The following is a 23,482-nucleotide window of genomic DNA, read 5'->3' as shown; positions in this document are numbered from 1 at the left end:
AGATTTTAACCGTGTGCCGTTAATGCCTGTTCCCGTTCTCGTTCCTGATTGTAACCGTGTGCCGTTAATGCCTGTTCCCGTTCTCGTTCCTGATTGTTACCGTGTGCCGTTAATGCCGGTTCCCGTTCTCGTTCCTGATTGTAACCGTGTGCCGTTAATGCCTGTTCCCGTTCTCGTTCCTGATTGTTACCGTGTGCCGTTAATGCCGGTTCCCGTTCTCGTTCCTGATTGTAACCGTGTGCCGTTAATGCCTGTTCCCGTTCTCGTTCCTGATTGTAACCGTGTGCCGTTAATGCCTGTTCCCGTTCTCGTTCCTGATTGTTACCGTGTGCCGTTAATGCCTGTTCCCGTTCTCGTTCCTGATTGTTACCGTGTGCCGTTAATGCCGGTTCCCGTTCTCGTTCCTGATTGTAACCGTGTGCCGTTAATGCCGGTTCCCGTTCTCGTTCCTGATTGTAACCGTGTGCCGTTAATGCCTGTTCCCGTTCTCGTTCCTGATTGTAACCGTGTGCCGTTAATGCCTGTTCCCGTTCTCTTTCCTGATTGTAACCGTGTGCCGTTAATGCCTGTTCCCGTTCTCTTTCCTGATTGTAACCGTGTGCCGTTAATGCCTGTTCCCGTTCTCTTTCCTGATTGTAACCGTGTGCCGTTAATGCCTGTTCCCGTTCTCGTTCCTGATTGTAACTGTGTGCTTGTTTGCTGTTTGTGTTGCAGCCGAATTCGCAGCAGAATGGCAGCCGGCTGGTGGACACGCTGCACAAGAGCCAGCTGTGGACTGGGGTGGTGTCCATCACTCTGGTGGAGGGGAGGGGCCTGCAGGAGGGTGTGGGCGAGTTCTTCATTCGCTTTAAACTGGGCGATCAGAAATACAAGAGCAAGGTGCTTACAAACGACTGCCATGAGGAGGAGGAGGAGGAGGAAAAAACAAGCCTCCTTAAATAATGGCCTTTCTGCTGTTGCTGGTTCTGCACCAAGTTCAGAAACGTACTGGCAAATAAAGAAAAACCAGCTTAGATTTATATTGGCAAAAACAAACAGTTTTACTTTGGGCATTGTTGCAATGCAACATTTTCTTTTAAAAAACGAATACAGCAGGGCATTGTATAGCGATTTGTATTTTTTTCCACCAAAAGTAATTGAGTGACATGTTTTGCATGGAGGTCATTGTTGGGTTGCATGGCACAGGGTGACTCCCAGAGTCAGGCGTGCCCAAGAGATCATCTCTGTTATTTCCAGTAGAGTTAGGCCCCTCTGCATCGTGAGTCAGGACACTTTCTAGGACAGTACATCTTACGCTACTGTATAGGATATATGTTTTCCATGTATGTACGTTCTTTTACAACTGCATTAAGGGTAATTTAGGGTTGCAGAGAATTGACTTTTGCTGCCCCTGGAAGAATAGAGGCATACCCTCACACACTGAATATGAGTCCTTGCTGCAGGGAGAATTATCATCAGGCAGGGGTTACATTTATAGTGTATACATACAGATATAAAGATCCCTAGTCATAAATGTGGCTTCTTGTATTTTTCGTTTGTATTTGTAGACTCTGAATAAATGTCCCAACCCCCAGTGGAGAGAGAAGTTTGATTTCAACCACTTCCAGGAGAGGCCGGCTATGCTGGAGATCGAGATTTGGGGGAAGGAAGGCAGGAGATTTGAAGAGTGCTTCGGAAGGTAAGTGTGTTTGCTCCTTCACCGCTTTTCATGAGCGGAGAAGGGACCGAATGGGGGACACCTGAATCTGTCTCCGCTTGCATGGAGCACCTGGCAGTATTGTAGGTAACCTGCATCTTGTCATCTGGACAGATGCAATGTGGATCTGGCTATGCTGCCTGGGGACCAGACCAATGTGCTGGAGCTGCCCCTGGATGCTCAAGGGACAGTGATTACCCTGGTTGCCCTTAACCCCTGCTCCGGGGTCTCCATCTCTGACCTGGGTGCCTGTCCCCTGGATGATCCCAAAGAGAGAAAGCAGATACTCGAGAGATACGTAAGTACTGAGAGGTCAGTCCTTTAACACTGAGGAACTGTATGCTGGTCTAGGATAGCGAACACTGCACAGCGCTCTAGCAGTATAGGAAAGAGAACTCCACTCCACTGCAGAGCGCTCTAGCAGTATAGGAAAGAGAACTCCACTACACTGCACAGCGCTCTAGCAGTGTAGGAAAGAGAACTCCACTACACTGCAGAGCGCTCTAGTAGTGTAGGAAAGAGAACTCCACTACACTGCACAGCGCTCTAGCAGTATAGGAAAGAGAACTCCACTACACTGCAGAGCGCTCTAGTAGTGTAGGAAAGAGAACTCCACTACACTGCAGAGCGCTCTAGTAGTGTAGGAAAGAGAACTCCACTCTCAACACTGCAGAGCGCTCTAGTAGTATAGGAAAGAGAACTCCACTACACTGCAGAGCGCTCTAGTAGTGTAGGAAAGAGAACTCCACTACACTGCAGAGGACTCTAGTAGTATAGGAAAGAGAACTCCACTCAACACAGCAGAGCGCTGTAGCAGTATAGGAAAGAGAACTCCACTCAATGCTGCAGAGCGCTCTAGCAGTATAGGAAAGAGAACTCCACTCAACGCTGCAGAGCGCTCTAGTAGTGTAGGAAAGAGAACCAGTATTTGTATTTATTGCCATTTGTATTTCTTTTTCAGTATAAGACACGGAACGAGTTGTCCTTGGTTAGTCTTTCTCAGCAGAAACTTCGTGCTGACAGTTAACACAGCTTTCCTTACTGTTTTCCGCCCCTGTCCTGATGTCTGTGCAGTCAGAGTTTTTGTTGTGGATTTTAGTTGGTAGATCTGATGTGGGTCTCGCCCACTCAAGAAGACTCCAGTAATATTGTGCTTTTGTTACATGTTTTCTTTCTGCTGAAGATTTATGGAATGACCCTGAAGACAATCACTTTTGCATATCTTTGTTTTTCTCTAGCATATAAAGAACTCCTTGCAGAATCTAAAGGATATTGGCTTTCTCCACGTAAAAGTGCTAAAAGCTGTGGATCTCATCGCTGCTGATTTTGTAGGTACTCTATCTCCTTTTATTAGAGGTGATGTGAATGAGGTTAACACTACACTGCAACTTTCATGGAAGTACTCTGCCACTTCCTGGGGGGGGGGGGGTCGGGTCGTCCAATATACTGTAACACAGGAAGTGAATTTATAGCATTGTGACAGGATGAATGAGCCTGGAAAAAAAAAAAAAAAATTGAAATTCAAAGCTGCTGCTTTCTTTGCAGGGAAAAGTGATCCCTTCTGCGTGCTGGAGCTGGGGAATGACCGGCTACAGACCCACACAATCTACAAGAACCTCAACCCCGAGTGGAATAAAGTCTTTACATTGTAAGTTACACAACCTGCTTACGTTGTGGCCTTTTCTTTTACTTAGGGGTCCTGTGTAAGTCTTCAAGAGACTGGCAACAGGCTAGAGAACCAGCTTTATAATTGCAATTATAAAGCCTGTGGGAATTGAAGGTAATCCTGGACCGTGTTATTGATTTCAGCCCCATCAAAGATATCCACGATGTTCTGAAGGTGACTGTTTTTGACGAAGATGGAGACAAACCGCCCGATTTCCTTGGCAAAGTGGCCATCCCTTTACTCTCTGTAGGTGCTTTTTTTCTCTTCTTAAATGCCTGGCCTTTTACTGTATACCTTTGTTAACCCAGTGAGTGATGATGGTCCTGTCCATGTTCTGAACTGTCTTTACTTCATTCTAGGTAAGGAATGGTCAGTCCAGTTGCTTCATCTTGAAGAATAGTGATTTGGGTGCACCAACGAAAGGGGTTATCTTTTTGGAGATGGAGGTCTTTTATAACCCGGTAAGTGGAAAAATTGAATCTTTGTTTCCCCTTGAAAAACATTTTGGTGCCAGGCAAAGCAATGGGTCACAGTGGTTCTTCTTTCATGTTGATATAATAGTACATGTGCAGTGTGTGTTTCACTTTGAAATCTCCACACAAAGCCTTCATTCTTGAGCCCTAGATTGGTACGGTCTGGAGCCCCTGCTTTGCGTGAGTCTCTTAATTGGATTGATGGTTCTCATAATTCTGTTCCTCAGGTGAAAGCAGGCATCAGGACCTTCACACCACAGGAGACCAGACTCATCGAGGATAATCCCAAATTTTCCAAGAAGGTTTGTATTACTTCCCGTTATTGGATGGTTCTGAACCACAGGCCAGCCCTGTGTTCGGGAGAGGCTTGGGACTCAATAGCAGGGCGGGTTCAGGGTTGCTGTGTGCTCGCTGCTGTTCATCTCTTCTGACCTTGCACTGGCAGCTTGTCAGTATGATCATACTGTGCAGCGACACCAAGTGCGTTTCATTTGCCCCAGGTCAGACATGACTGGAGGTCCAAGGGCTGTGTGTTGTGGTCTGCCCTAGCCGTGCTCCTTTTGGATATCTGTTCGCATCACAGAAGCCGCTGTTGAAGAGGTTTGAACAAACAGCCTAACCTTGACAATTCTTTCCCCTCCCTGTTTGTGTTCTCAGATATTAACGAGGAACGTTGATCGTGTTAGGAAAATCACCATGGCCATATTGAATACGATCCGGTATATTAAAAGCTGCTTTCAGTGGGAATCTACACAAAGGAGTTTAATATCCTTCCTGGTAAGTGATGTAGGTTTCTCCCTGATTAATCTTTCTATCTTTTTACATGCAGTTCACATTGGGGGAGTCTGCAGCTGTAGGAGTGTAGAATTGGCCACACATCCAACAACTTGTAAAAAAAACAAAACAAAAAAAAAACCCTTTAAGTGTTCTGCGAGTGCCTTTTTTTTTTTTAATAAGCTCCCTGATCGCTGATCCTTTCAGAGCACCCCCTGGTTGGTGTGCCTGCAATGTGCATTGGAGCCTTGGGCCCAGGCAGGCAAACCAGCAGTTCCTCTATCACTGTGACCTGAGCACGCTCCCAGACATTGCCAGTAATTATATCCACCGCAGGTGACGGAGATGGGAGAGGTTTGGGTTTAATTTTAGCTGCCTGATCCCGGGGGTTTGTGAAAAGAAGTGTGCGTTTTGTGGTCTGTTCAGAATTTACCGAGGTGTATTGTTCAGCGTAATGAGATTTTTTTTTTTAAACAATTGCTGCTTTCTCTCCAGTTTCTGTCTTTTGATGTCTGTGCGATGGAAGCATTACAGTGTGTCTCTGATTTTATAATTTTTTTTTTATGGTGCAGTTTTATAACTCTGCAGCTTCAGCACTGTTTTAAATCACTTAGAAACCTAGGCTGGCCCCAGATTCCCAGGGGCCCCTTCTGCAAAGTCGTATATTGTCTGTCATTTAAAAAAGATAACAATTCAATTTTTTTCTGATCTGGATATTAGATTTTACACAGCTCTTTTAAAAAAAAAACAAAACCCTAAAAAAACCAAGTGGAGTTTTATGTCATGTCAGCTGACTTTCAAATGCAGCTTTCTCTGTTAACATTTTAGATTTGATTTGTGCAGATGTGCTTAATTAAACCTGTAGCGTATAGGGTTGTGCTGGAATACCTATTGGTGTTAAACAGGTCCGAGTTCCAGCTGGTGCTAATACCCTTGCATGTGTGTGGGAGCGCTCAGGGTTCATCAAGACTTCTCATCTACATTGCACTTTTAATCATTCTTCTTGCAGCTAGCTCTTACTGGCTTTCAACTCAATTCTGTATCGTTGTGGAGGTCTGACTTGTCTATTGTCTTTGGTTTCGTCGTTTCAGAAAGTCCATTTTTTGGGGCAGGGTGAATGTTGTTAACTTCTACAGCTGGCGGGGGGGTGGGTGGGGGGGATTGTGGTACTTTGAAACAGTCTGCTCGACTCTACAAATCTTGTATTGCAGTAGAATACAAATGGGATGTAAAATACATCTTTACACACTGTACAGCAGTGAGCACATCTGGAAGCTTTAGATCATTACAATCTAAGAACTTCTTTTTTGTGCTATTGAAATGGGAATAATCGTCTCTGCAAACCTTGAGCCACATCCTGTACACTGCTGTCGCAAGCAACGCGAGTGCCTCAGCTCCAAGGCTAATCATTTGCCATGGTAAAGCAGCGTGCCACCCTGTGTGTTAATGAGGGGAGAACTCTTGTATATTCCTGTCTTCAGGCAGTCGTACGAAGGGAACTGTGTCAGACTGGCAGATGGCCTTTCCTTGCCTCGTGGAAGTGTAGCTAATATAATTGGAGCCTTTCCCTCCGCTGTTTCTGTGGCCCAGTTCATGTTCACTGTGCCAGGGCTGTTACACTGTTAAACAGGTATAAAGCCTAATCCTCAAGGTTGTATAAGGTGGTGGTTGTGGAGCCGGGTCCCGGTGCTTGGCTTGTTAATCCACCACTTCTGTGATTTGTAATGGAACCAATGACATGCAGGGTCAGTCCATGGACTCCGTGCACCATGGCCCATGAGCCTGGTTATCATGGGCTAACCTCCTGATGGTGGATAGGACAACACAACCACTGACCCGCTCTTCATTAGGTGTGGCTTCAGAGTGAACTCATCTCTGTGGACCCATGGTAAAGAGAGTAAACATAGAAGATGCCCAGTAAATACAAGTCCTGTATTACAAGGAAGAGTGTGTTAATAATGAACAGATTCATTCACGTGCCTTTCTCCTGTTTTGGCAGGAGCAGGGTTTCTAGATTGAACCTTTCCTTTCAGCCTGACCGCTAATAGATTGGGATTTTGTAAATGATTTATTGTCATCCATGGATCCAAATGTGAAAAAAGGTCCTGTGTAATTAAGAAATGCAATTGAAATGGTTATGCAGCCACCACTCCTTAACTAAAAACAAAAAAGGACTGAAGCATGTAAGCTTTTCCTTCATTATAATATCTGAACAAGTCAAAGTGCTCTACAGTTAAGATTTGACAACTGCATGTTATTCTGTGCAAAAAAAAAAAAAAAAAATGGGATAATGTGACAGCTTAGAAGGAAGCTTAATAAGCATTTCCATTTAAATGTGTGTTTTTTTTATCCACCCTGAGCAAGCTGAATTTTATATACATGATCAGCGTCAGCTCTGCAAAGGGGTCATATAAAGTTCTGTCCTGCACTAAACACAGCGGCCTGCAGGTGGAACCAAAGCATTATGAATTGTGTGGGGAGAAGCAGCTTCTCTGTTCAGAATCAGAGCTGGACCAAGGCTCTGGGTATACCAGGGGACCTCTGGTGTGTTTCTGGGACAAAAGAAACTTGAAATCTGTGGCATAGTGGTCCATTATCCAGTGCTTCATTTCCTGTCTTTAGACAAGAGAAACCAGGGCGAGTTGAAGGGGGTGTTATTTAGATGGGAGTCACTTCATAGCCACCCTGTGTATAGAGACGGGAGAGTTGTGTCATTTTAGCAGAAGATGATCCAGATTCTGTTTTCGCTCATTTCATGCTAACCTCTGCAAAGCACTAAATGAGATGGACTTATGTTACTGTTTTACAGCACTATAAAAAAAAAAAAAAATTACAAAGCTTGTGAGCGATCAGCTTGTGTTTTATGGGTGTAGTTTGGGATTTTTGCATTAAAATTTGCTTAATAGATTGCCAGAGGGTGTCGTCTTTTGACCCAGTCCAATTTATTTTTTCTACTAACTACTTGTGGACGTGTCGGTGCCGGTGTTTGAGGAACGTTTCTTGCTCTGCATTGCCTTGCGGTGCACGTGTTCCCACACACAGCTCCTGGGTCAGTCAGGGTGGATGGAATTGAGCCTCCCTGATGGAACTCTGTGATCCCTGCCCCTCCACAGCAGTGTCTCTGTGTGCAGAGCCGCAGTGCTAGGGGGAGGGTCTCGTGTCTGATCATCAACTGGGAGAGAGCTGAGAGGTGGCATTAAAGAATAAGTAGAGGGCTTCCGATAAATCTAGCGTTGCACGACCCTGTGTGCTGCTACAACTGCTTAAATAATGTACCTGTCATTTTCTTTTCATTGTTAACATCCTGACAACTTTTTACACTTATACATTTAAAGTCTGTTTCAAAGCTCTTTTCACTGTGTCTGCTATAGTGCGCTGGGGTTTGAGATTGTCCTCTAAATAACTGCAGGAAGAGAGATACAAAAAATAAACAAAAGTGCTCTGGCTTTTCTGTTCCGTACCACATCACAGATCTTTATTGCCGTGTTACCTGTTTGGCAGTGTGGGTCGTTATTGCCGTGTTACCTGTTTGGCAGTGTGGGTCGTTATTGCCGTGTTAGCTGTTTGGCAGTGCGGGTCGTTATTGCCGTGTTAGCTGTTTGGCAGTGTGGGTCGTTATTGCCGTGTTAGCTGTTTGGCAGTGCGGGTCGTTATTGCCGTGTTAGCTGTTTGGCAGTGCGGGTCGTTATTGCCGTGTTAGCTGTTTGGCAGTGTGGGTCGTTATTGCCGTGTTAGCTGTTTGGCAGTGCGGGTCGTTATTGCCGTGTTAGCTGTTTGGCAGTGCGGGTCGTTATTGCCGTGTTATTGCCGTGCTGTTTGGCAGTGCGGGTCGTTATTGCCGTGTTAGCTGTTTGGCAGTGCGGGTCGTTATTGCCGTGTTAGCTGTTTGGCAGTGCGGGTCGTTATTGCCGTGTTAGCTGTTTGGCAGTGCGGGTCGTTATTGCCGTGTTAGCTGTTTGGCAGTGCGGGTCGTTATTGCCGTGTTAGCTGTTTGGCAGTGCGGGTCGTTATTGCCGTGTTAGCTGTTTGGCAGTGCGGGTCGTTATTGCCGTGTTAGCTGTTTGGCAGTGCGGGTCGTTATTGCCGTGTTAGCTGTTTGGCAGTGCGGGTCGTTATTGCCGTGTTAGCTGTTTGGCAGTGCGGGTCGTTATTGCCGTGTTAGCTGTTTGGCAGTGCGGGTCGTTATTGCCGTGTTAGCTGTTTGGCAGTGCGGGTCGTTATTGCCGTGTTAGCTGTTTGGCAGTGCGGGTCGTTATTGCCGTGTTAGCTGTTTGGCAGTTATTGCCGTGTTAGCTGTTTGGCAGTGCGGGTCGTTATTGCCGTGTTAGCTGTTTGGCAGTGCGGGTCGTTATTGCCGTGTTAGCTGTTTGGCAGTGCGGGTCGTTATTGCCGTGTTAGCTGTTTGGCAGTGCGGGTCGTTATTGCCGTGTTAGCTGTTTGGCAGTGCGGGTCGTTATTGCCGTGTTAGCTGTTTGGCAGTGCGGGTCGTTATTGCCGTGTTAGCTGTTTGGCAGTGCGGGTCGTTATTGCCGTGTTAGCTGTTTGGCAGTGCGGGTCGTTATTGCCGTGTTAGCTGTTTGGCAGTGCGGGTCGTTATTGCCGTGTTAGCTGTTTGGCAGTGCGGGTCGTTATTGCCGTGTTAGCTGTTTGGCAGTGCGGGTCGTTATTGCCGTGTTAGCTGTTTGGCAGTGCGGGTCGTTATTGCCGTGTTAGCTGTTTGGCAGTGCGGGTCGTTATTGCCGTGTTAGCTGTTTGGCAGTGCGGGTCGTTATTGCCGTGTTAGCTGTTTGGCAGTGTGGGTCGTTATTGCTGTGTTAGCTGTTTGGCAGTGTGGGTCGTTATTGCTGTGTTAGCTGTTTGGCAGTGCGGGTCGTTATTGCCGTGTTAGCTGTTTGGCAGTGTGGGTCGTTATTGCCGTGTTAGCTGTTTGGCAGTGCGGGTCGTTATTGCCGTGTTAGCTGTTTGGCAGTGCGGGTCGTTATTGCCGTGTTAGCTGTTTGGCAGTGCGGGTCGTTATTGCCGTGTTAGCTGTTTGGCAGTGCGGGTCGTTATTGCCGTGTTAGCTGTTTGGCAGTGCGGGTCGTTATTGCCGTGTTAGCTGTTTGGCAGTGCGGGTCGTTATTGCCGTGTTAGCTGTTTGGCAGTGCGGGTCGTTATTGCCGTGTTAGCTGTTTGGCAGTGCGGGTCGTTATTGCCGTGTTAGCTGTTTGGCAGTGCGGGTCGTTATTGCCGTGTTAGCTGTTTGGCAGTGCGGGTCGTTATTGCCGTGTTAGCTGTTTGGCAGTGCGTTATTGCCGTGTCGTTAGTGCGGGTCGTTATTGCCGTGTTAGCTGTTTGGCAGTGCGGGTCGTTATTGCCGTGTTAGCTGTTTGGCAGTGCGGGTCGTTATTGCCGTGTTAGCTGTTTGGCAGTGCGGGTCGTTATTGCCGTGTTAGCTGTTTGGCAGTGCGGGTCGTTATTGCCGTGTTAGCTGTTTGGCAGTGCGGGTCGTTATTGCCGTGTTAGCTGTTTGGCAGTGTGGGTCGTTATTGCCGTGTTAGCTGTTTGGCAGTGCGGGTCGTTATTGCCGTGTTAGCTGTTTGGCAGTGCGGGTCGTTATTGCCGTGTTAGCTGTTTGGCAGTGCGGGTCGTTATTGCCGTGTTAGCTGTTTGGCAGTGCGGGTCGTTATTGCCGTGTTAGCTGTTTGGCAGTGCGGGTCGTTATTGCCGTGTTAGCTGTTTGGCAGTGCGGGTCGTTATTGCCGTGTTAGCTGTTTGGCAGTGCGGGTCGTTATTGCCGTGTTAGCTGTTTGGCAGTGCGGGTCGTTATTGCCGTGTTAGCTGTTTGGCAGTGCGGGTCGTTATTGCCGTGTTAGCTGTTTGGCAGTGCGGGTCGTTATTGCCGTGTTAGCTGTTTGGCAGTGCGGGTCGTTATTGCCGTGTTAGCTGTTTGGCAGTGCGGGTCGTTATTGCCGTGTTAGCTGTTTGGCAGTGTGGGTCGTTATTGCCGTGTTAGCTGTTTGGCAGTGTGGGTCGTTATTGCCGTGTTAGCTGTTTGGCAGTGTGGGAAGTAATCCTGTGCACTAGAGCGGCCATTTTGAAAAAAAGCTTTGAAACAGACTTTAAAGTTATACGTGTAAAAAGTTGTCACGATGTTAACAGTGAAAAGAAAAATGACAGGTACGTTATTTAAACAGTTGTAGCAACACGTGGGGACGTGGAACGCTGTGTTTTTCACGACTCTGCTGCTTACTTTTTAAGGAGTTTTAAGACTGATAGCAGGCTCATCAGACCATCACAGTGTAATAGACAGGGTCTGGGGCATTGTCTTTGCTGTTGAGCACCAGTACAGTTTCTCCCTCAGCTATGGTATTTATTATCTTTTAAAAGATTTGCACTTTCTCATGTGTTGAATATAGTTATACTGCTCTCCTGTTTTTCTGCATCATCGCTACCCTACACTGTACCCTGCCCTGCAAAGCAACCAGATACCATCTTTACTTCGCTGTCACCCTTGAAAACATTCTTCAAACAGGCTTTAACCATCCCAATTGTACGAAATATTACATGTCTCATTGCTTCAAACCTCGTTCCTGGCAGTACAAAGTTGCCATTCCTGCCACTAGCCCCTAGCCAGATGTTAACTTCAAGCTCGGCTGGGGAAAAAAAAAAAAAGACATGAGCATCGCAGCCACTGGGGCCTTTGATTCATTATTCATCTCCTTCTTCGTTTTGTTTTTAATTGAGGAAGCATTACAGATTACGCCAATCGTCCTTGATTTCACCCGGAAAAGTGTATCTGGATTCGAGCGACGATTATGCAAGATTTCTTCTTCTCGCTCTCTCTGTCTGTATTTACATGTTTTGTTATCCCCCTCTGGTGAGCCAGTCTTGTTAAACTTGCTTAGCTCTGTTTCCATAATCTGCTGCAATCAGGCTGGCACTTCCTCCACAGCTCCATTCCCAGGCACCCGGGAGGCATGATTTCTCCTTGCAGAAGCCAGCTTTGAGTGAAACACTTTTTTTAAAAAGCAATTTAAGAGCGACAAGTTTTACAATTTCACTTTCCTAGACTTTTTTTGTATTTTTTTTTATTAAGCAGGAGCTGTAGTAGTAGGTTTGATGTGTTCTGTTTTTTTAAAACCAAGCTGGTTTGATGTACTGGGGCAGCAGCATCCACACAGCCCTGGCATGTGCTTCAGGCTATCTCTAAAAGGAAGGCTAGAGAGGTGTGTCACTAGGATTTGGTCTTTTTGTGAGACTCGAGCATGGTGTTGCTGAGACTCGAGCATGGTGTTGCTGAGACTCGTGCATGGTGTTGCTGAGACTCGTGCATGGTGTTGCTGAGACTCGTGCATGGTGTTGCTGAGACTCGTGCATGGTGTTACTCGGATGGTTTGAACAACAGTGAAAGTAAGGGTCTACTCTTGTCTATGAGCTGTTACAGATAGGAAAGGCATTTTTTATCCTTCACACTGAGTTTTTAAAAAGCACGATAAATTTAATAAACTAAAGGAATTTTTCCAGATGCAGGGCAACTGGCTCTGAGCTAAATATATATATATATACTTAATCTAGAATTGAGAAAATAATACAATAAAAGAATTATCCAGCCCACGAGGCACACTCGCACAACATCTGATCTGTGTTTGGTGATCAAATATTGTGTAACGTGCCTCTCCACCTGGAAATAGTGTCAATGACCAGCTAATTAAAAAGGGGGATTATTTCCAGTATAAATTTACAACCGAGACACTGACGGGCTCCAAATCCCTTTTGTCTTTATTCACCATGCTTTCTGGCAATAAAACATAAACCATTTAGCAAGATATTAGTTACGTCTCCATTCTGCAAACTACCAGCAAATTCAAGGCAGAGACGGGTCTCCCATGCTTTTGCACATTAATGAAGGATGCCAGACTTGTTTTGCAGAATTTAAGCCTGAAAGGAGAGACTCAATGGGCTTTCCAGATGTTCGAGCTTCATTTTTATTAGCATTTAAAAAAAAAAAAAAAAACGTGAAACTGCTCACCTGACCCGCCATGCTGCATCACAGAACACAGGGCGACTCTGACAGGCTTGCTTTGTACTCTCATTTAGGCACACAGCTTAAACACAACAAATGACATTCTTTTATTTAATGCCATTACCTCTTTCCCAAGCCATGCACAGTTATCTCAATTTGCATTAACGCTGCATTACGAATCCCTGTGACAGGTGTACTTCCTCAGCTACCCGGGTGGAGATGAATATGGTCCTGTGTTACTCTCGGAATGATGCAGACCAGGCAATTAGACCCTGCTAGTTAATATACCTGCATTTGCATTGGGGCACAGGGTTCAAATTCCCAGCTGGGTTTTAAGTCGGTCTAGGGGCATGTTTAAAATAAATATTCCTGGGAAGACGAGCTACCTGTCCAAAAGAGTTGTTAGTTCCTCTGTGGTGAGAACAAGTGTCCCCCGGGATCAGACAGTGTGTCCAGCTGGAATAGAAATGGCTGCCGCCTGCAATGTACAAGGCTGGGGACGGTCTGCTGAGAATCTGCACCGGGTCTTTCTGATTCGTTATTCCAGTGCAGTACAGTAGAATAGGGCTTTTCTTTTCTGCTTACACCACTGATAAAGAGCATGTTTACAGGATATCTGCTGTAGAATCTTTTTATTGACACCCAGTTTGTAACTCCGACTCTATTCAGTATGACGTTCTCGGCGAGGTGCAGTGAAAGGACCCGCTGATCGGTTTAGTCTGACTTGTTTTGTTTCAGATTTTTTTAAGCCAGTGTAAAAGCTGTGCCGCTTCCCCTGTGGACGGCTGGTGCGGTTGCAACGTGTGCAGTGAGATCTTACAGCTCCTGACTGAAGCCATGTGTTGTAAAGGTGGAAGCGCCTGAGAAGCGCGATTCTCTGAGCTAGCGGTCTAGCCACTGTGGCCTGCGGGCCATGCCGGTTTAATCCATGTTTAGGGTTTAACTGACCTCTTGTACCTAGTAACCCTCCAGCGCAGTGCGTTGCAGATGCAGCGCAGCTCTAGGTGCGAGTCCTCATTTGAGATGTCTAGCTGTGGTGTCATCCTTCTGTATGACTTAGAACTGCGCCAGGAGGACTGGCAGGAATTTACAGATTTTTACACGTGGTTGACAACATTCAAAAGTAACAGGACCACAAAGGAAAATTCAAAAACCAGCAGAATGCCTGATGCTGCCCTCTAACCTCTAACACTTTACTCAAGTATTACACCATTCAGAAGCTTTTGTGAGGATTGCCATTTCATATAGTCGTTCCCTCGATATTTCACGATGATGCTAGAAGTCACAAATTCTGACAGTAAATTGTACAAATCCTATATTTTACTTTATTAAGGATCTTTACTAATTCACAAGTTTTCAATATTTCTGTGCGAGTCAGTTAATGAAAGAAATGCGAGCACTGTAGGCATGCCTGGAGTGAACTGCCGCTCAGCACGTTCAGCACTGTGTGGTGAAGTTAGTGCCAGTGTATGCAGTGCTATGGGAGTGGTGCCTGAGCCACCTCTTGCTCTTGTTGTTTCAGCTGTTCCTGGTTGTCGTGTGGTACATGGAGCTTTACATGGTGCCCCTCTACCTGCTTCTCCTGCTCGCTTGGAACTACTTCCAGAGAGCCTGTGGGAAGGGCAGCAGCACACAGGACCTGGTGAGTGCTGCACTCATGAAACCTTCAGCCAGGTTCCTCTTATTAACAGCATGGATAAAACTGCAGGACTAGCTACAGCTTGCACCTTGTACCAACTTAAAAGCACATATATACTGGGCCTCTCCTGCATTATAAGGCAGTAGAAACACAAGGCAGTAAGTAGGCTACAATCCTACACACTTTTCAGAGCAATCCCTTTATTTTTTTGAAGTTGTTTTATATGCAAAAGGGACCTCGACAGCAGGGTGTCGTCCTATTCTGTTACTCCAACGCTGTCTTCTGAAATCCACAATATGAGCCCTCTTTGTATTTTATATCCAGTGCTTTAGCAGTCGCTGCCACTGCGTCTTTACTGCAACCTGTGACTTCATTAGGAGGGCATGTAAACTGCCAGCCGTGGGCCACTCAGAGATGGGTTATGGTTACCTGGTGGCATTGTGCTGGACGACCACGTCTACCGCTGTCCTTGTCCTTCTAACCAGAGGACCACAGCAAATCCACCAGCCTGCATTAACACACACAGTGCTTTTAGATTAATGTATGGAAATGCTCATTGAAGGTACCCTGGAATATAATGATTAGTTTTTTTGTTTTTTATCCTTTTTGGATTTGAAGTCAGCGTCTTGACAGCTGTACTACAGTATACTGTACAGTCACTGATTCATTGCCTCTCCTGCAGCAGGCTCCTGTCTATCACTGCTGTAGCAGAATTAACCTTTTTCTTTCTTTTTAACCAGGAAAGTATGGGCCTGGGCGATGATGACGACGATGATGAAAAGGTAAATGTCTCTTAATTCTTGAGATTGTTTTAAAAAGAAGGAATGTGTGTACTGCAGCTAGTGAGACTGCCCTACTGGACTGGAGTAACAGTGCCATTAACATTAGTGTCATAAGTACTATTGCAAAGTAGGCACTATTTAAATTGATGTGTAGTTACATAATATTATATAACCAGTGTACTGTTTCTAAATACATTGCAGTTGAATTACTGACAGTTAAAAACCTAACTAACTAAAGATTGCCATGAGTATTAGCTGACACATGCACCGAATGGTAGAGAGCATGCATTTCACAGCTCACACAGAACACAATGCTTTCAAAAATCACAAGCGTTCTGTAGACCTTTTTCCATTGATTTCCTAGCTAGCAGTTTTTTTTTTTTTTAATAAGCAAATTCCTTTAAAAAAAATAAAAAAAAAAAAGAGAAAAATGAATACCGCCCACTGTGTTCCATTTTCCTGAGTCCCAATTAGGGCTGCATTTAAAATCCTGTTCAAAATAATATCACTCCCTCCTAGCACTTACTGATCTAATTCCGCTGGGCATTCTCCACTGTTCAGTACCGAAAACTCACAAGTTATGTTAGCAGGCATGATAAAATACTGCAGCGAAACTCTGAGAAGTAAAACTTTTAACCACAGAAGTAAATTATGCCTCCCTGTCATTTGGGACCTAATAGTGAGTTCAGGTTCCACCAGCGCTGGCACTAATTGACATCTGCTTGTGCTGTTTCAGCTCATGGAAGCTGTTCGGAGTACAATGATGAAATGGCCTCTGTGAGGCACACGTTTCTAGATCAGACATTCTCCACTGAAATCCACGAGACATTCCTTCCTTTTTGTGTTTCCACATAACCAGTCGGGGCTCTCCTGAAGGCTATTGAGCTGAAATGTTTTTTCTGATTTTGAATTTTTAAAAAGTTTTAACTGTCTAGGGATTTGAACCCTTGGGAGTAGCCCATGCTGTTGTAACGTAACCAGAAATGCATGGCTTATTGCAAGCTGTTTCTTTTCCTGGGCTTCAGGCATTCACTTTTCCACTGTGGCTCAAGTCTATATTCCACTGATCAGGGACTACAGATATCCATGGACAAGAAAATCTTTCCCTCTCTAATATCATAAAAAGTGTCACCATGTAGATTGTGCATGAAACTATTTCAAACTTACCCGAAGGGGCTACTCAACATTGCAGGAACGTGTTTTTCTTAAAATTCATGTAACAGGGTGGGAATAGCTTTAAATGTTTTAAAATATGTGTGGCTCTCTACAGGTCCCAATGTCAAAGTAAATTTAGCTTGCTAGGAAACATCGCTGTCTTGCTGTAATTGCACAGGGTAACATAGCAAAGCAGAATGATCTGCACGCAAGCTTGCCAGTTTCAAGGAGGACCTTGTCTTGGACTGCTTTAGCTGTGGGGAAGCATTTTCTCTTTCTCTGTGATGTCCAGGAGGGGAGGGCTAGGCTGTTGGTGAGCTTGGGGTTTGGTCATTTGTGTTGTTTAAGGCTATCCCATCGTGAGGTCTCTGTTGGGAGAAGTGCCGTGGCCAAAGCTTGATAAATACACATTCCATTATCAAGAAACGCTAATTGTAAAAGTTACCTTCCTGATGTCGTCATTGAGTTTTAGTGAAACCTTTTAACCATCCCGTCAACAAGAAATATTATCAGTTATAAAAAGGTCAGAGGGAGCAATCCCATTGGCTAACGAGTGTTTCAACCTGTGCATCAGCACTGCTTGGAACTTTTAAGAGCCACGCTTGCTGATTTGGTTACTGCTTTCTTCACATTAGAAATCCTGCTTGGTTAACATGGAGAAGCTGGTAATGAATTGGATGGATTGACACTTCATACCTCTATTTTTTGTCTGATACTTTTTGTTTCTTACACTTTTGACACCTCTCAAGATACACTTGCACAGATGGGTTTGTTCGCTATCTTACCACCAAGCAGAAAAATGTCAATATCCTACTTCTCCGAGTGCTTAATTACAGTCCTCACCTCTCTAGGGAAGCTGTTAAGTTCTACACCGTTTGTTGCATTTAGGTGTGATGTGGGAAGGGAGGCTTAACCAATGACAATGCAGACCACCTGGTGTGCAACACTTAGGGAGAGTGTGTAGGTGTGGAGTTCATCTTCTGATTGCATTTGCTTTAATAGCTTAATATTGAATTAGATTTTCAATAATATTAATAATCTAGGCTTTTTAAAGAAATGAAATGCTTTACCACAAATTCACAAGATGGGAAAACTTTTGAGTGATTTTTAAAAAGTGGGGGGGGGGGACGGAATATATGTATTTTTCCATTTTTCCAAACCCTTAAACATCCAGTTAAAGTAAAAACACAGTATGGATTTGAATTTGAATGAATCCAGAGAAAGCGAGTTAAGAAAGCTACAGTGGGATACAGTTCCAGATTTTACTAAAGGAGATTAATGTTAAGTGTTGTGCCAGAGTGCAAATGTGAGAAGAGATGCATGTTTAAATAAAAAAAAATTAAAAATGAAAGAAAGCAAATGCCCTTCTGGTGCATGTAATACTTAACAGAGCCCCTTTCTGGGAACGCTAATCTGTCCACAGAGGGGGCCTGTTTACAAATGATGTGGTCAAAACGACTTCCCTTTGGCTGAAGCTATCAATCTTTGGCTGACAGACAGTGCTTAATTGCAGCAAAAAAATCCCCCGATTTCTTTCATAAATGACTGTAAAAGATAAAAAGGACTTCAATTCCCGTTGGCCCCCGGCCGGTGTGGCTGAATCCTTGGGAGTCTCTCTCTCCCCTCTTCGCTCGGCTTTTCTAAGGGAATCCAGACTGTCGGGGTCACGGCTGGATTCTGTCAGCTTTGAACTGTCAGCCTCTGTGTTGTTTCTCCTGTACAGTGCTGTGCTCACCCCCTACACCCTGCATGCCTTCATGAGCAGTCATTCCATTGTTAACCTCTCTGTCAGGTACCCACAGGCTGGAGCTGGTATCTCTCTGTCAGGGACCCACAGGCTGGAGCTGGTACCTCTCTGTCAGGTACCCACAGGCTATAGCTGGTACCTCTCTGTCAGGGACCCACAGGCTATAGCTGGTACCTCTCTGTCAGGTACCCACAGGCTGGAGCTGCTAGCACTGTTACAAACTGTATTGAGGCTAGTACTAAAGCTTGGAACTGGTCTGCAGTGCAGTTGCAATGACAAAGACGTTTATTGCTGCAAATGTTTCACATATCATTTTTCAAGATGATTTTAACCTTTAAAAACCGATCTCTGGACTACCTGCTAGGTGTACTGTCAATACTATAGTACTTGTGTTTCTGTATTGGCAAAACTAAATGCAGTGTATTCCTTTTGTCTGTTGACGGACTGTAAATGCAATAGTGCATGTGTTCTGTCTACGAGGTAAGGTACATTACACTAGATGTAACTCGAATCTGTTTATCGGCACATCTGAAATGAATAAGAGATAAGCATTTATATGAAGTTTGCATATGTCTGTGTTCATTGTCTGTAGATGTCGGTAAATTGCTACATGCTACTCTTTATCCAAATGAATGAAGAATCACAAAGGGTTTTCTGAGTAGTTCTCTGTACTGTCTGAGATCTTTGGAATCTCACTAGTACTGTTTTTTTATTTAATTTTTCAGAGGTAATGAAACATTTTTCATGGAACTCCAAAAAAGTAGCACAGGAAAAGATTATGATCATCAAATGAGCACTGAAAGATTTGCAGCTGGAGTCGCTAAATGATGGGGGACTTCAAAGGCAGTTTGGGAGATAAATTGAAATAATCCTGAAAGCTCACTGGTTCAGATGCTGAGCATACTTCTGCCTGTGTTCTTTGGTCTTTATTAAGATGAAAGCTCCGTGATGTCGTTTTTCATCTTAGACTCTGAAGCTGGCTCTGACACGGGTCACCTTTTGTGTGTATTTATCACAGCCAAACTCATGTCCTTGTTTAGTTCTTTTTTTTTTTTTTTTCCCCTTATGTTGGGGACTTAACCAATAGTGTGTAACTGTCTTTCATTTCTCCAAATGGCTCTGATCCCTGGGGGATCCCTGCATGTGTTTAATATGCATGCCAAGGTCTAACATGGGTTCAGCAGTGTAGAATCCAATACACTTTAGTTGGTTTTGCGCTGAAATTAAAAGGTGCCAGTAAATGGGAGAGAGAGATGAGCAGGCCTCGCTCATATATGACATCCTCACCTAGCTAACTCAAGGGCACTTCTAGCACCTAACTTGTGTGACCAGTGGAGCAGGGTTATACTGTCGAGCAATTGGCTTGTCTGTGTCCGAGCCCTGATTGGCTGGTTGTCCTCCAATCCCACAGCCTACCACACGTGTTAACATGCACTACACTTTGTGGGCCATGTAATTATTCTATCTTTCAATGGTAAGTTGGTTCTTTGGAGATCTTTTCCTTTATTTAACAGTACATGAGTGAGATTTTCAGTGCAAAATTGATTGCCCGTGCAAGATACATGCATTTACTTTAACTATCATTTATCTGAAATAGTGAGCCACGCCAGCAGTAGAAGCCCATTGAAAAGTACTGCTGTGCAGCTTGAACTTTGAGTGGTAATGTGGTGAACAGTTTTATGGTTTACATACAAGGATCATCTCTGGATGGGAAATCAAAGGAAAGTATTTTGAGATGGAGACTTTCCCTGCTCTTCCTCTCTGTCTTGTTTAGTCCAGCTGCTTCAGGGCTGGCGTGAAGGATCTCAGACTCGCTTCTTTCTGGCTCAGTTCCCAGGGGCTTCCTGATAAAGAAGTCTGTCTGGAGGCTGTCACACCGAGCTGTTTTCAGCAGAAACGTGTACGCATCCTCAAGCCTCTAATAACAAAGAACATCAGATGGCTAGTCATTCCTTACATGTTCTTGATGTGAGAATTCTCATCCCTGTTTAGTTTTGATATCTTGGGTTCCCACTGTCCCACTGGAAAGCCTCCTTCACGAGCCTCGGACGTGTTTACACTAACGCAGTGGCTGCTCTGTTTAGATTGCTGTGGAGCTGGAGGAGACTCACGCCAGCCAAGAGATAATGGGATCCTTTTGAACAGTGTTGGGGATGCAGCGGTCAGCATGTCTACACGTACACACACACACCCCTCTCATGGGAACTGCTTTTACTCTGCTTTACAATCATTGTAATCCAGAGCTGCTGAAATGGAGCACTGTGTTCATTGTGATCCAGTTATTTAGGAAGGTACTGGAACTACAAAGTCCCTTACTTTATTATTAAAATGAGTCTGGTAGAAACTGCACCTCTCCAGACGTTTCAGTTTTTATATTGTGAGAATACAAAGGTAATCACACTGTAAATACACATGCAGTTGTGTCCGTACGCTGCACTTGCACGTGGTCTGTGTGGGTAATTACATGGCGATTAGCTTATTATAATGGGAAAGCTGATCAGTGTCGTGCCACACTTTGCATAGTGGAAACTCGTGACAGATGAGGATGATGGAGATGCATGTATCTTACAAGGGAAGTATAACAAATGTGCATTTCTTTCTTTCAAACAAAACACTTGTCTTGGAAATAGATAGTAATCCGGTGTTGAAAATGAAGCCGCAGTGTCTGGGTCTGATGCCATGGAGAGGCTGTGTTTTGGTTGCTAGGCTGTGTTGTGGTTGCTAGGCCGTGTTTTGGTTGTGTGTTTTTTGGTTACTAGGCTGTTTTGGTTGCTATGCTACGTTGTCTCCATGTGTGAAGACTCTCTGAGAGGTAGCCCAGGTCGTTGAATAGGATTAGGGTTGGAGCTGCAAGAGCAGGCATGTCCTGGTGCAACCTGTGGACTGAGAAGGCTCTCTGTTCACATTACTGTCCTGCAGCTTTAACCCTAATGCACAAAGTGGCAGTCTGGGGATATGATTGGTGTGCAGAGTTACTGCTGTTTCTTTATTTAACTTGCAGCTACTGTTACACTGTATTTTAGCTTAAAAATGTATATCCAAGCCACCTGCACCTCCAAGGCAAAGCAGCCTATTGAAACGAAGAGACCGCGCACATGGGTTGCTTTTTATTGTGTGTGTTTGTATTTCTGTTTTTAGGAATCGGAGAGAAGAGGATTAATAGAAAAAATTCACATGGTTCAGGATATTGTGATAACAGTTCAGAATAGCCTGGAAGAAATTGCTTGCCTTGGAGAAAGAATTAAAAAGTAAGTAGTGCGTGCTGGGAGCGTGCTGAAGGAGGGGCTGGGTAGGGGAGATCCAGATTCAGGGCTCTGTATTCTAGGGTTAGGACTCGTCACCAACACATTATCAAGACGAGTGAGTCCAGCCAGTTTGCTCCCTATTTAAAACACCTAGCACATACAGACTTTCATTTCAACTTGAATCAATAGTTATTGATACAAGGAGGCAGTATGGTCCAGTGGTTAACATCCAGGGCTCGTAACCAGAAGGTCACCGATTCAAATCCTCCCCCTGCCACTGACAGTCACCGGTTCAAATCCCACCTCTGCCACTGACAGTCACAGTTAAACTAAACAACAGTACAATGACCATGGACCATAACACTGGATTCGGTTCCCATGTACTGTGCACTACCTGTGCCCTCCAGCTGACTCTGTCACTGTGTTGATAAATACACCCTGAATAGTTGTCTATTTCCTTTGCAGCACTTTCAACTGGACTGTCCCTTTCCTGTCCAGTCTTGCTTGCCTGGTTCTTCTTGTTGCCATGGTTTTATTGTATTTCATCCCTCTTCGGTACATTGTTTTGTTGTGGGGTAAGTGGACTGCTTTCTTTTACTTTGGGAGGGGAGACCCGGCTTGGTAGACACATTCTAGTCTGCTGCTTTGGGACATTGCAGTTCAGGGGTATGTAAGGTTCTACAATTCCATTCAGGGTTCTACAATGCAGCTCTTAGGAACTGTGCTGAGGCTGTCTCCTGTGCAGAGCAGAATCAATAACCACATCAATAGGCAAATAATATCAAACAAACCGAGCAAAGCCATTCCTATATTTCCAGTTAACTCTCAACTCAGGACAGAGCTTTCACACTGTATAGCCAGCCCTGTGGGCATTGAAAACATAACAGTAGAAAACAAAGTACGAGTGGGGAAAACCAGCAGATTATTTCTGCCCATAGTGTCAGAAACACTTGCATAATTGGTTCTCAAAATAATAATGCTATTTCTTTGAGAAAATAATAATGCAATTTTTCTTTTTATAATAATAATAATAATAAAGGGCAAAATTAGATTTTGTTGCTCGGTCAAGAAGTGTCTGGGGAGTGAGTGCACATCTACTTTCTCAGAAATGTTGCCTAAACTGTGTGAAACTGTGCAGGACTCAACATGCCTTCGGACAAATCGAGCAAGAGCCTGTCTCACCGGGCTGTTGGATTTCACAGTGAAACTGCTGGGCTGCGATCGGGATGGGAAACTGTTTTAACAGCTCAGAGACGTCCCGATTGGATGAAGATACATCTGAGGAGCTTCTGTTCTGTTGTTGTTGTTGCTTTGCTTAGCGCTGTCATTCTAACAGTTTTAATGAAGACTACAGCGAATCTCAGTAACGCAGTAATGGACCAGTTTAGTTTGCCTGTCTGCTTATTCACTGTCACACTGTTTATCTTAGCAACAGCAGGCCAGATGTTTTTTTTTTTTCAACAGACAGATACTAACTAGCAGTATGATGATCTGTGGGCAGATGTGTCAGTGTTTTAGCCAGGTTTTCTGTTTCAAATACTTCAGTTGTGTTCTGGCTTTGGTTTGCTGTGAGTGTCAGGAGAGAGCTTATGAACTTTAACCTTTGGGGAATTTTTCTAATGAGCCCCTTTTTTATTTTAAAGGAATAAATAAATTTACCAAGAAGTTACGGAATCACTACGCCATCGACAATAACGAAATCCTAGATTTCCTCTCCAGAGTGCCTTCGGACATACAGAAGGTAAGTGTCTGATTGAGACGGAGAGGAGCTTGTCAGGATCTGGTTGTGCTTTGAAAACTAGGCAAGAAAACTGATTGGTCTGTCTCTGCCTTCCAGTGTTTTTATTTTTTAATACTTTAGCAATGTAAAACAGCATCAAAAGAACATGCAGGGATGCACTTTATACAGCTCATTGCATTCAGACAGACTCTCTTTTTGCAAGTATTTTAATTCATTATACCTGAAAGGTGAGGGACCGTCGCCACTGGCCAGTGCACCCTAATCCCGACCTACTCTACAGTAGTGGCCAGTCAATCCTGAGCAGAGGCTCCCAGTTGAGACAAGCAGTGGAGGAACATGGTCAATCAAAGCTTCTAAACCAACGCGTTTTCCCTCTGAAGCAAGGTGAACCATAACTAAGGTCTAATTTGGCACCCCTCATCATTGTGCAAATTGAATCTCGTCATTTGAAAGCGATCTGTAGCCGCCGACGCTCTGGCTGGTCCTTCCTAGACTCTATCAGCCGAACCCTCATGCAGGGCCCTGTCACATCGGGTTGGAAAAGTCAATACATGAACTT

General features: G+C 44.6%; 1 protein-coding gene across 4 annotated transcripts in view; it reads left to right on the top strand.

Moving 5' to 3' along the window:
• The window catches only part of LOC121294478 (multiple C2 and transmembrane domain-containing protein 2-like), a 49,124-nt gene that overhangs the window by 22,815 nt on the left and 2,827 nt on the right, over window positions 1-23,482 (top strand). For all 4 annotated transcript variants that reach the window (XM_041218211.1, XM_041218210.1, XM_041218207.1 and 1 more), the window contains 14 exons: window positions 715-879; window positions 1,548-1,678; window positions 1,811-1,994; window positions 2,935-3,028; window positions 3,242-3,344; window positions 3,506-3,608; window positions 3,722-3,823; window positions 4,063-4,137; window positions 4,493-4,612; window positions 14,137-14,256; window positions 14,994-15,035; window positions 21,076-21,185; window positions 21,648-21,757; window positions 22,826-22,923. In XM_041218211.1, the coding sequence (XP_041074145.1) occupies window positions 715-879; window positions 1,548-1,678; window positions 1,811-1,994; window positions 2,935-3,028; window positions 3,242-3,344; window positions 3,506-3,608; window positions 3,722-3,823; window positions 4,063-4,137; window positions 4,493-4,612; window positions 14,137-14,256; window positions 14,994-15,035; window positions 21,076-21,185; window positions 21,648-21,757; window positions 22,826-22,923 (1,557 nt within the window). The remainder of the gene's footprint in view (window positions 1-714; window positions 880-1,547; window positions 1,679-1,810; window positions 1,995-2,934; window positions 3,029-3,241; window positions 3,345-3,505; window positions 3,609-3,721; window positions 3,824-4,062; window positions 4,138-4,492; window positions 4,613-14,136; window positions 14,257-14,993; window positions 15,036-21,075; window positions 21,186-21,647; window positions 21,758-22,825; window positions 22,924-23,482) is intronic.

This window comes from Polyodon spathula, chromosome 19 (genome assembly GCF_017654505.1).
Source record: "Polyodon spathula isolate WHYD16114869_AA chromosome 19, ASM1765450v1, whole genome shotgun sequence".
Lineage (NCBI taxonomy): Eukaryota > Metazoa > Chordata > Actinopteri > Acipenseriformes > Polyodontidae > Polyodon > Polyodon spathula.
This window is presented reverse-complemented; position numbering and strand designations above follow the sequence as displayed.